Raw genomic sequence first — 13,246 nt, 5'->3', positions numbered from 1 at the left:
GAAAAAAATTGAAACCATTTCAAATAGCGATGCAAAATTTTCTTCTGACTCTTAAGAACCGGATTAATAATAACAGTTTGCATGCATTACTTGGCCATGACTAGATTCCAAGTCAGCAGATCCAAGCAAGATCTCTAGATAATGATATCCACGTAATAGCTGACTCTGAGTCTTGTTTAACTTAAAATCCAATCATTTTATTTTTCTAAATGTGGGCAAAGATAAAATAGAAATTTGAACGTTTCATTCGGACTAGTTGGACAATAATTTCAGTTGCGGACTCCCACGTTTCTTAAATTTTCATGCAAGCACAGTATTTTTGAAATTTAGTTGGATAAAATAGGAATTTCAACAGGTCGTTTTTTCAGTTGAGGACTCCCTTGCTTCCAGATTTACATGCAAAGGACGTTTTTAGGTTAAACTATAAGAACCCACTTTTACAACATATCGTACCACACAACCAATTTGCTTTCTTCTCTGCTTTTGGATTCTTGTTTGCTTCGATCGAGCCATATTTTAATTGCTCGATTTTTCGGAGGCAAAGATGACTATCCTCATTGAGCAGCCTGAGCTAGGTAAACCCTCTACCCTTTGCTTTGATCTGTTTTTTCTTCGATTGAACACAGAATTTCGGATGCTTGGGTGAATGTTCTGAACCAAGCGAGCTACAAGCCCTTTCCCTTCGTTCCTTGTTTATGATTAGTTAATTAATTATGATCTTAATTTTCTGATTAGGGTTACGAGTGGAGGAAAAGAAGATTATTTCTTCAGAGAACAATGGAGAAATGAATGATTTAGTATTAGATGGTGGGTTTGTGGTGCCCAAAGAGATCTCAAAAAATGATGGAACTGTGGCACAAGAAATTACAGGATCTAATGAGGCCTTCATTGCACCTGAAATCAATTCATTTGGCCAGTCGTTCAGGTCTGTAATATTATTTTCTTAATTTTTTGTCACATTTTTCATGTGGTTCTTATGAAATATTGAAGTCTGACATGTTTATGCACAATGAAAACTATGCAATGCAGGGATTATAATGCAGAAAGCGAAAGGCAGAAATCCGTGGAGGAATTCTACCGGTTGAACCACATTAATCAAACGCATGATTTCGTGAAGAGGATGAGGGAGGAGTACAGCAAGTTGAATCGAGTGGAAATGAGCATATGGGAATGTTGTGAGCTGCTCAATGATGTTGTGGATGACAGTGACCCCGACTTGGATGAACCACAAATTGAGCACTTGCTGCAAACTGCTGAAGCCATTAGAAAAGACCATCCCAATGAAGATTGGTTGCACTTGACTGCTCTTATTCATGGTATATTCCCAATTGAAATTGTTTTATTCTGATTTTTAACCTAATCACACATTTTTAGAAGGGTAGTTAACCGCATTGTAGACGGACTCCTATATAATCGTTTACAGATAGAAATAGAATTCCACAACTGCTTCTGACTTTTTTCAATAGAGTTTTACCATATTCTTCTAGGATTTGATAAAAGCGCTTCTTCTTGCATTTGACTTCAGCTTCTATTGGTTTCAGATCTCGGAAAAGTGCTTCTTCTTCCTAGCTTTGGAGAGCTTCCTCAATGGGCTGTTGTTGGTGAGCATTATGTTTTGCCTATTGATATGTGATCCACCTTTTCCATTTTTGAGCTATTTAATGAAAAATAACCCAAATGTTATGCTGCAGGAGACACACATCCTCTCGGGTGCGCTTTCGATGAATCCATTGTTCACCACAAGGTATAATTTACTCTCAAAGATTAATTAGTTGCACTAAGTAAATATCTTAAATCAATAAAGTTAAAATTCTTTGCCCTTGCAGTATTTCAAGGAAAATCCAGATTACAATAATCCTTCCTACAACACCAAAAATGGGATTTACTCAAAAGGATGTGGACTAGACAATGTCATGATCTCATGGGGTCATGATGACTACATGTACTTGGTACGTCTTTCGCTGAATCGCTTCAAATGAACAATTTTGGACATTTCTATCATCAAACCCTGATTTTGTTAACCTGTATGTTCAAATCAATCTGCAGGTGGCCAAGGAAAACGGAACAACTTTGCCTCAGGCAGGATTGTTCATTATCCGGTATCACTCATTTTATCGTAAGTACCATCACCAAATTCCCCCGGACATGAAATTACTCCATCCAATGTAACAAATATTAAGCTTCCAATTTATTATGTTGCAGCTTTACATAGGGCAGGGGCATATACACACCTTATGAACAAAGAGGACGAAGAGAATCTAAAGTGGCTTCAAGTATTCAAGTAAGCTCCATTTCTAATTCAACATATATACATAATATATATATATATATATATATATCTTGTGATTGCCAAATTGCATGGACCAGACTGACCTTATTTGTGCCTTTTTGGTTATCATTTGCAGCAAATATGACCTCTACAGCAAGAGCAAAGTTCGAGTTGATGTCGAAAAAGTTAAGCCATATTATTTGTCCCTCATTGAGAAGGTGAGTAATGTTCCTCGAGCGCATTCCAAATTTTTGTATCATTCACCAACTCATATTCTGATTTGGATGTGAATTCTTTTTTGCAGTATTTCCCAGCAAAGCTCAGATGGTGATCCGTTCAGGTTTTCAACACAATTGATATATATTAAGGAGAATTGCACCTTTGTGTTCTGCTTCAAGACTTCACCTGTCCAGTGATGTACATAGTGTTTGGTTAAGAGAAGAGGCTGTTGAGTTGTATTTCATGTTTGGGACTTTTACGAAATGTATTCTTGTTGTGTGCTGCTGCACCAAATTCAAACATGAATAAAGAAAAATGAATTTCAGCATATCTTTCATTTCAGTAATTATTCCAAATGCTTCCAATTATTCTTCTTTCTCAACCTATATACGTTTGCTCGAAAAATTTCTGAATCCACTACTGTCTATGACCTAAGTTAATTTACATCCATCCCTAGCACATTACAGAAAAATGGTCAGCGCTCATGTCTCATTTCTTCAACTGCATGGCACCTCCGAGTGTATTCTATTTCTTTATCACTCATCACTCGTACTAAGTTGATGAGTGATAAAAAAGAGGCGCATTTACTGCTGTTGCATGATATTTCTCCACCCCAACAGATTTCATGAGAATTAGTCCCCACCGGGACAAATCACTGTTTGGAATTTTGTTAATCAAGCTGTGATTAGTTAAGTAATGAAGAAAAAGATCAAAGAGCCAAAGTCGTGCGTTCTTATTATTCAAACCCCATATTCAAGGTGACCGATCCACTAGTATTATAATACAATCATATCCCTGTAATGTCGGAAGATGTCTCGAATTTGATTCCCTTCTCGTTAGAATGCTGAACTTAAAAAAATTAAAAGATAAAAGTAACTATTCTTACCATTCATGATTTAAAAATTTTCCATCTCAACCAAGAAACAGTTAAAAGTTTTTTTTGATGAACCTAACACGAAGAATGACTTAGTTGTCATTTGAATATATTGCAAAATATAATATCGTTATAAGATAATAGCTTATGATGACATAAAATATATTGCATGAAACAAAAGAAGTGTGACCTTATTATATCAGTGCATTTGACGTATTAAATAAAATCTAATAACTTTATGAAGTAAAAATGATTTTCAATGTGCTCAGAACACGAGCATATATAAGTGAAATGACACTTAAAAAAAATTTCTCCACTTATGTAAGGTTAGCCGACATTCACCTCTCCAGACCATGCGTAAAGCGGGAGCCTTGTGTACTGGGTACGACCTTTTAGTCTATCAGACTCATGTAAAACATCACCGTAGTTCGAACAAATTGAAAAATCTCTCCACCATGTGACACAAAACGAATTAATTCCATTAGCATATAAAAATTAAATAATACACAAATATTTGCTAAATTAAATTAAAAAAAACTAGCTATTTATAAAAAGAATACGTATGATACACCGGTCATTATAGATTTTGAGTGTATTCTTATCAGAAACTGAAAAAAAAAAAAACCTTAAATTAAACAAAGAAGGTTGCACGTGCCGTGCAGACGTTCGTCTGTTTTGTTCTGTTCCGTTATGTTTTGTCCCGTTCCGTTCTGTTCTGTTCTGTTCTGTTCTGTCTGTTCTCCTTCCACCGGGCATCAGCTCTTCGTCTTCTTCCCTGTCAAAGCCAAAGCACCACAGAAGCCATATATTTTCTCAGATTTCTTACCATTTTCGACCCCAATCCAAAATTCTCAAAAGGTCCAAGCCTTCACGTATTTACCTAATTTATCCCACAATTTCTCGTTCAATCTCTGGTCTTTGATCCAAAAATCTCACCACTAAGTCCAATTCTCACAAACCCCGAATCCCCAGCTAGGGTTTTCATCTCTGTGATAAGTTTGGCCTCTTCAAGATGGCTCAAAGCGCCCCGTTTCTTCTCCACCTTTTCATCCTCAACCTCTTCATCAGCTTCGCCATAAACCCTAGCCTCTGCGCTGATTCCGACGATGAATTTTCAATTCTCGCGTTCGAAATTCACGGGGACTACTCGCCTCCTTCTCCTCCGCCGGTTCCGCCGCCGCCCCACCCTCCCCCGCTCTCGTGCCAGGGGGGTCTCAATGGAATTGGGTCTCTGGACACCATTTGTGAGCTGAATTCAAGCTTGATTCTTGAAGATAATGTGTATATAGAAGGAAATGGGAGCTTATTTATACTTTCCGGTGTTAATTTGAGCTGCCCATTTTTAGGTTGCGAAATTGTGGTTAACATTAGTGGGGAATTCAGTTTAGGTAGAAATTCAATGCTTATTGCCGGGTTAGTTACGGTTAATGCTTCGAATGCGAGCTTTTTAACTGGTTCAGTGGTAAATGTTACGGCATTGGCGGGTGCACCTCCTGAGCAGACTAGTGGCACCCCCGACGGTCTTCAGGGTTCTGGTGGAGGGCATGGTGGGAGAGGTGCTAGTTGTGTGATTGATAATACGAAGCTCCCCGACGATGTTTGGGGCGGAGATACGTATGCTTGGTCATCGTTAAATGAGCCGGTGAGTTATGGGAGTAAGGGTGGAACAACTAGTAAGGATGAGAAGTATGGTGGGGAAGGAGGTGGGAGGATTTGGTTGGAGGCAAGAAGTTCAATTGAACTTAGTGGGAGTGTTTTGGCTGATGGCGGTGATGGTGGGATTAAGGGTGGTGGAGGGTCAGGGGGTAGCATATTTGTCAAAGCTCGTCGAATGTATGTACTTTACTTCTTGTGTGTTTAACTTGAAACAATGACTCAATAATGATTATGTCTATTAATATGCTCAATCATGGATGCTAATAGTTTGTTTTGTTTGATTGGTTGTTACGTGCCTCTTTCATTGCTTAACTACAATTATTTTTCTTGAAGAGCAGGACTGGAAGTGGCAGGATAAGTGCAGTGGGGGGTAATGGATTTGCAGGAGGAGGAGGTGGAAGAGTTTCCATCAAAGTTTTCAGCAGGCGTGATAATACAGATATCGTTGCTCATGGTAAGTAAAAAGTTATCATTTTGTAATATAATTTGTATATCAAAGCAAAGAACTTGATTTACTCTTCAGTAAATGTAGAGGAAGAACTTATTATCACAATAACCATTGGACCTACTTTGCTTTTGTACATTATACCACTGGTATGTTGATGTTCTGCTTATTCTGGCAGGGGGAAGGAGTTTAGGCTGTCCTGAAAATGCAGGTGCTGCAGGGACATATTATGATGCTGTTCCTCGGAGACTTATAGTCAATAATCATAACTTGTCCACACAGACTGACACGCTTCTGTTAGAGTTTCCCAAACAGCCACTTTGGACAAATGTTGATATCCAAAATCATGCCAAGGCTTTGGTTCCTTTGTATTGGAGCCGTGTTCAGGTCATTGAAGAACTAAACTAACTTCTATTGCTCTGCGATGAAGGGCTTTTCTTGTCTTAGTATTAATTTAAAAAAATACAAATATGCTATTTGAAGTCATATTATGCTGAAATTGTAATGTATTGTGCAGGTTCGAGGTCAAATTCGTTTATCATGTGGTGCAGTTTTGAGTTTTGGTCTTGCACATTTTGCTTCATCAGAATTTGAGTTAATGGCAGAAGAGCTTCTGATGAGTGATTCTGTTATCAAGGTAATCGTAAGACTTATCCTTTTTCTTTCTTTCTTTCTTTTCATAAATGTTTGACAATCAGGGCATAAATAAATTGGGTGTCGAAGCGGAAATAGGAAAGTGCAAAAATAGATATAATTATACATGCACATCTCATATCTTGAAATATTTTAAAACTTGAATGTCTGCTGTCTTTTCCTGATAAACTCAGATATTTGGGGCTCTTCGAATGTCTGTCAAAATGCACTTGATGTGGAATTCTAAAATGCTTATAGATGGTCTTGCTGATGCAATTGTGGCAACATCCTTGCTTGAGGCAAGCAATGTAGTGGTTCTCAGGGTATGTTGAAACTAGAAGCTTGATTGTACACCTAGGAAACAGATAGAACCTTGATTTACACTGTCAAATCATGCTTCCGTATTTGATTGTCAGGGGGCGTCCGTGATACATTCTAATGCAAATTTGGGAGTTCATGGACAAGGTTTCTTGAATTTGTCTGGGCCAGGAGATCTGATTGAAGCACAACACCTGATTCTGTCTCTATTTTTCAGTGTCAATGTAAGTTACTGATTTGGTGTGTATTTTTAAGTATTCATCATTTAATTAAAACCAGGTTTTATGAATTTTTGGTGCAGAGGTTTTTAAGTATCCACCAAAATATCACATACCTAGAATTGTTGGCATCTGAGGGACAATTATGTTGGCACAGTTTTCTGTTACTTGAATTTGGAAAATTGTATTGATTTGTTGATTTGCTTTTTCACAGTATCAGCAAATCCACTTAGAAATATGTATGAGAACGTATTCTCATCCATCCAGTCTGATTTTGTTTCATGTGTGAATTTTGAAGTGTACCATATGATTGTGCACTATTTGTATCTTGTGGCATGTACATGCTGAATCTTCTTCTTTTAATACTGAAGATTGGACCTGGATCTTCACTGCGAGGGCCTCTGGAAAGTGGTGGTAGTAATTTGACGTAAGTTTTAAATTCATAGTTCTCAATGATGTCATTTTTTTTCCTTCGGAAGTGACTCTCATTTTGGGACTGGCAGGAAACCCAAACTCAACTGTGAACTTCCAAACTGCCCCATGGAATTACTTCATCCACCCGAAGATTGTAACATGAACTCTACATTGACCTTCACTCTTCAGGTCTCCCATTGATCCAGATTGGGAACTAAGTACTTATCTTTGGCAATTTATTTAAATTTTTAAAGCTGAACAGAGTCCACCTTGTGTTGCTGATAAATGGTTGGCTTCCTGCTTCAGATCTGTCGAGTTGAAGATGTTATTATTCAAGGCAGTATAACTGGATCTGTTATACATTTTCACTGGGTTAGAGCTGTAGAGGTCCACTCTTCTGGGGTAATTAGTGCATCTGGCCTAGGTATGCATTTGGACTCTTAGTTTCTTTTTAACAGTTTTGACTCAACATGTAACCTGGATGTTTTCTTGGATTTGAAGCGATAAATTATTACCTAAACCATGCCTTCTAAGATCATAGGGGTTTCTATTTTATACACAGGCTGCCCTGGTGGGATTGGTAGAGGAAAGTTTTTCGCAAATGGGCTTGGTGGCGGTGGTGGGCATGGTGGCAAAGGTGGGGATGGGTATTACGATGGAAATTTTATTGATGGTGGTGTTTCCTATGGAGATGCTGATTTGCCGTGTGAACTTGGTAGTGGTAGTGGAAATGATAGCCTAGCTGGTGCAACTGCAGGTGGTGGTATCATTGGTAAGAAATATAAAACAAATATAATAAAAAATGTGGAGAAAGTTTTAGAAGATATCAGCAGATCAATGGATGATTTTCTTTTTGTGATCGATAGCTACTGGGTCATATATCCTTTTTTGAACAGTAACATGTGTTTTTTCCATCCCTAAACAGTAATGGGTTCATTGGAGCGCTCATTGTCAAGTTTGTCTCTTGATGGTTCACTTAGAGCCGACGGAGAATCCTTTGGAGAAAAATATCTGGAGAAAAATGATAGGGTCTTTTCAAATATAGGTCCTGGGGGTGGTTCTGGTGGAACTATTCTATTGTTTGTTCAAACATTGGCACTTGGTAATTCTTCTACAATCTCAACTGTTGGTGGACATGGTAGTCCTAGTGGTGGTGGTGGAGGAGGTGGTGGGAGGATTCACTTTCACTGGTCAGATATACCAGTTGGGGATGCATATCTACCCATAGCAAGTGCGAATGGAAGCATCATTACTGGGTTAGTATCCGGAAATAGATACTGCTTTTCACAATTTTGAGATATATGCATCGTACGTTGTTGAAGTAAAATTCTTTGAGTACTACTATTATTTGCGCACTTAATGATAGGTGTACTAGAACGTGTGCCACTTCTAGTAAGTTTCTTTAATATAAACATTGTTTTCACATAGTTTCTTTGTATAACAAGTTGTTTCTGGTGTTGAGATATCACTCGAGTTTTAACCCTCTTTTCATCTCCTTGGTGCAGGGGAGGCTTCGGTAGAGGTCATGGTCGGGCTGGACAAAATGGGACTGTTACCGGAAAGGCCTGTCCCAGAGGGCTTTATGGTATCTTTTGTGAGGTAGCTTCACTATTTGTATTTGATGACATTTTGACTTAGTTTAAGATATCCTATGGCTCTGCTCATGCTTTTAAATCAAGCATCGCATTAAGAAACATGTTGTATAAGTTAAGTTTTGTTGTTGTAGACTTATTTTTAAAATTCTAGTTGATGCCAGTTTTACATTGTTTGATTGGAAAGTTTGTTGGCTAGTTATGTTAGCAAGATCTTGGTCATATTATATTCGTATACATATTTGCCTCTGTGATTATAGTAATGAACATGCTTTCAATGAGTTTGCTTAGTTTCTCTTGGTTTTCATATTTTTGTTTTTTGTTGTTTTTTTTTTTATTTTTGTGGGGAAAATATCATTTTTGGTTCACTATTTGACCAAATTGTACTGCAGGAATGCCCTGTTGGCAGCTTTAAGAATGTGAGTGGCTCTGATAGAGCCCTTTGTCATGCTTGCCCATCTTTGGAGCTTCCACATCGTGCCATATATGTCACGGTTCGAGGTATCCCTAAATTTTACTCTGGCTACTTTGGGCAAGAGTTTTGCTATGGTTTTCTTGTGAGCTTATTTAAAGAAGAACTGGAATTTGTGATCGATTGGATCTTTTTTGTTGAGAGTGGTGTTACATGATTTGCCTAGATTATGTTTTCTTTGGGTAAATCATCTCTGTAACTTCATTCAAATTTGGTCAGGTGGTGTCACTGAAACTCCATGTCCGCATAAGTGCATTTCTGATAGATATCACATGCCTAAGTGTTATACAGCATTTGAAGAGTTGGTTTACACTTTTGGCGGACCATGGTGGTTTGGTTTTATTCTGTTAAGCGTCCTCATCCTGTTAGCTCTTGTGCTTAGTGTTGCACGGATGAAGTATGTTACTGGAGACGAATTACCGACTCCTCTACCTGCTCGACAGGGCTCTCGTTTAGATCATTCCTTCCCTTTCCTGGAATCGTTGAATGAGGTTCACCTCCAATCTTAACTTTGGCTACATAGTTTTTATAACTGGAAGAATGGTCATTTGAAAACCAAATTACAGTGCCCTGTAATGTGTGACATATCATGTTAGATGTGACAATCCTGTTTTCGTGTAGGTTTTGGAAACAAATAGAAACGAGGAATCTCAGAGTCATGTGCATAGGATGTTTTTCATGGGGCCAAATACATTCAGTGAACCTTGGCATCTACCTCATTCCCCTCCAGAACAAGTCACAGAGATTGTGTAAGCTCTCTTTCGCTTTCGTGTATTATGACTTTGGTGGTCGGATGCCCACTGAAAAATAATGGCCACAAGTCGTACCTGTGCCTAGTTATGCATGTAATTCTACATTTATGCTTTGAGCTTGATAATTTAACTCATTGTTTCATATTAATTCAAGTTACGTAAACTTCTGTAAGTGTTTTAAAGTATTTCATGACATGTCAGGTATGAGGCTGCATTCAATAGATTTGTGGATGAGATAAATGGTTTAGCTGCTTATCAGTGGTGGGAAGGATCAGTCTACAGCATTCTTTGTGTGTTTGCCTATCCACTTGCCTGGTCATGGTTACAGAGTCGAAGGAAAAAGAAGTTACAACAACTTCGTGAATATGTTCGATCAGAATATGATCATTCTTGTTTGCGTTCTTGTCGTTCACGTGCACTGTATGAAGGACTCAAGGTATATCTAAAGAAGTCATAAATTCTCTTGCCAACATCTTTTGAAGTGTACCTAATTGGAGACATTTTGTTAACAGATGCATTAACAGTTTTAGCATCGTTTACTGTTTTGTGCCGCAGGTAGCTGCAACTTCTGATTTAATGCTTGCATACGTGGACTTTTACCTTGGTGGAGATGAGAAAAGAGCTGGTCTTCCTCCCCGTCTTCATCAGCGATTTCCATTGTCATTAATTTTTGGAGGAGATGGAAGTTACATGGCACCTTTCCATCTTTGCAGTGATAACATTCTCACTAGCCTCATGAGTCAGGTCATCTACCTATACCTTTAGGGTTGTGTTCGATGTGAAGTTGTTTCCTATTGATATTTTTATAAAGCAAAGTTGTGATCGTTATATTTGATCTGCTTTCAGAGTATTCCACCTACCATCTGGTATCGGCTTGTAGCTGGTCTAAACGCTCAACTGCGATTGGTTCGGTGTGGTCACTTAAAGTTAACTTTTGGTCATGTTATCAGCTGGCTTGAAACGCATGCTAACCCTACTCTCAGGCTATATGGCGTACATGTTGATCTTGCCTGGTTTCAGCCTACAGCTTCTGGGTATAGCCAGTTTGGACTATTGATGTATGCAATCGACAATGAAAGTGTGCCACCAATACTGGAGGGTCAAGATGCATTGTTTCCGCGGGATTATCTGTCACGGTAACATTCAGCTTTTGATTATCTTTCTAGCAAGTTACATATCATATGGCTCATGTTTCTTCCACCCTATTTGCAGTACGCCAAGAAATCATTGGGAAAACTCATCTGAGCATTTGAGACTCATCGACCATTGGATGTCACAGAAAAGATTTTCTGGAGGCATTTTACACAGCAAGAACTTAAGGACGTTTAAAGAGAACAAAGCTATATGTTATCCGTATTCTTTCGTAGTTTATAATGGCAAACCGGTTGGCCATCAGGTATTGAACATGCCTATATTTATATTGTACCAACTTGGTCTTTTGTCGTTCCTCATTCTGATTTCCAGTTGTTCTTAGACGTTTTTCTAATTTTTCCCTCCTACTTTCTTCCATTCTCACAGGATCTTGTCGGTTTGTTCATCTCCATTCTACTCTTGGGAGATTTTAGCATGGTCTTGCTCAGTTTGCTGCAGCTATATTCTATTTCACTGTTGAACTTTTTCCTAGTCTTATTTATTCTTCCTCTCGGTCTACTGTTCCCCTTCCCGGCTGGAATCAGTGCTTTGTTTAGTCGTGGACCTAAACGGGCAGCAGGTCTTGCGCGCATATATGCTTTATGGAATATCACATCCTTGATCAATGTCGTAAGTTGCCTTGAATCCAGTGGCTTTCGTATTCAAAACAATGACATAGGGTACAAGCAGGCGATGCACTTTTTCCGGCGTGATTCCTGACATTTTTCGGTTGTTGCAGGGTGTTGCGTTTACGTGTGGATTGATTCATTATGCGACCCACTCGAGGAAAAAGCACTCCAACTTTCAGTCCTGGAATTTTAGCATGTAAGTTTTTCAACCCTTCATGGCAGCAAACTGTTTATATCCCTGATTGCAGCAACTTCAGTCCTCACTAATGAAAGTTCTTGCATCAATTCAGGGATGAAAGTGAATGGTGGGTGCTTCCCTGCGGCTTGGCACTCTGTAAACTCGTGCAGTCGCGACTCATCGATTGCCATGTGGCGAACCAGGAAATTCAGGATCACTCATTGTACAGCAGCGACCCCGACGTTTTCTGGCAGTCATGAAAGAGGTTCATTGACAAAGTTCAAGTTTTATTTATTTTTAATTTTTGGTTTAAATTTTTTGGTAAATATGAACCGTGTATAGATTTTTATTTTTTTTCGATCGAGGTCATTTTTTAGATTGTGGCCTGTCTTATGGAAAAAGAAAAGAAAAAAGAAAAGTTCTCGTACGTATGTTTCGAGACATCATGGATAGCATCATAGCCGTTGTCAACCCGAGCACATTAACTTTTCAACACACTCCATGCCTTGCGTCCATTTGCTTGTGCCGTGCCGGTGCATCCAAATCGGTTTTTTCTCTCCATGGTCATATATTTGGCTGACATTATGATAAAAACCGTCGTTATCGATCCTCGAAAGTCCGAATTCATGACATGTTTGATTACGAAACAATCGTGTTAAAATGGCTTGATGTATATGCTAATGGTGTTTTGTGAGAGGAAACGGAACCTTTCAAAAGAACACAAGGTCAAATTTTGAGAACGAACGGACATTCGAATTTACAATTTTGACCTTATAAAGGGGAATTTGTAATTGAAAAAAATGCTAAGCAACATTATTCCCAATTTGAAGGGACTTGACTTGGCCCCACTTCATACTTTGTTTTTTAGGCAAGCCCAAAGCAAGATTCTTCCACAAAGTCCAAACTTATTAGGAGGAAGTTGGTGGGTGGGTGGGGTTTGGACAGTATTTAAAATATCGGTATTTGTAAAAATATTAATATGTAAATTTACGAAAATATTGATTGATATATTGAATACCGATATCAATATCGGTTGTTTCCGATAAAAAATGATGGAAATATACGAGTTTATTAGATATTTAACAGATACGTCAGAAATATAAACGAAATCTGTCGATTTTAGTCTAAACTTAAGACCATTTTTATGAGAGGAAAACTAATGAAAAAAGCTTAAAAACTTTGAGTTTTAACGATAAGGTCAAAATAAATGTAAAGTGAATAGTACCATGATTAACTTTTTAATGTAAAAATATGATTTTTCGTTAAAGTGAATGGTACTGGAAGCTTTTAGTCAAAGTTCACTTATATGAGACCATTGTATTAAAGTAAAAGGATGTCAATTTATTCACGTTAATTCCTAAATTGGGTGCACTCAAGACTATTTTTACCAGAGATTTTTCAGTGTGATTGGAACACAAGATGGTACACCACGACACGTATCACTAT

At 38.2% G+C, this 13,246-nt stretch overlaps 2 protein-coding genes across 2 annotated transcripts; both read left to right on the top strand.

The window, feature by feature from the left end:
- The first annotated feature begins 438 nt into the window (after positions 1–438).
- Positions 439–2,818, top strand: LOC126596819 (inositol oxygenase 4-like). Its single transcript, XM_050263480.1, has 10 exons — positions 439–575; positions 736–925; positions 1,030–1,316; positions 1,542–1,601; positions 1,692–1,744; positions 1,827–1,949; positions 2,047–2,116; positions 2,203–2,281; positions 2,406–2,487; positions 2,574–2,818. The coding sequence occupies exons 1-10, from the start codon at positions 545–547 to the stop codon at positions 2,598–2,600; spliced, it is 1,002 nt and encodes a 333-aa protein (XP_050119437.1). The 5' UTR covers positions 439–544; the 3' UTR covers positions 2,601–2,818.
- Positions 2,819–4,032: 1,214 nt separating this feature from the next.
- On the top strand, positions 4,033–12,227 carry LOC126596812 (uncharacterized). Its single transcript, XM_050263469.1, has 22 exons — positions 4,033–5,195; positions 5,357–5,472; positions 5,642–5,850; positions 5,981–6,100; positions 6,291–6,419; positions 6,513–6,638; positions 7,004–7,059; positions 7,136–7,235; positions 7,353–7,470; positions 7,609–7,818; positions 7,972–8,302; positions 8,552–8,645; positions 9,031–9,139; positions 9,330–9,601; positions 9,732–9,859; positions 10,064–10,298; positions 10,418–10,606; positions 10,709–10,998; positions 11,075–11,258; positions 11,381–11,623; positions 11,733–11,818; positions 11,913–12,227. The coding sequence occupies exons 1-22, from the start codon at positions 4,375–4,377 to the stop codon at positions 12,058–12,060; spliced, it is 4,314 nt and encodes a 1,437-aa protein (XP_050119426.1). The 5' UTR covers positions 4,033–4,374; the 3' UTR covers positions 12,061–12,227.
- The last annotated feature ends 1,019 nt before the right edge of the window (positions 12,228–13,246 follow it).

The sequence above is a fragment of the Malus sylvestris genome, chromosome 2 (genome assembly GCF_916048215.2).
Source record: "Malus sylvestris chromosome 2, drMalSylv7.2, whole genome shotgun sequence".
Classification (NCBI taxonomy): domain Eukaryota; kingdom Viridiplantae; phylum Streptophyta; class Magnoliopsida; order Rosales; family Rosaceae; genus Malus; species Malus sylvestris.
This window is presented reverse-complemented; position numbering and strand designations above follow the sequence as displayed.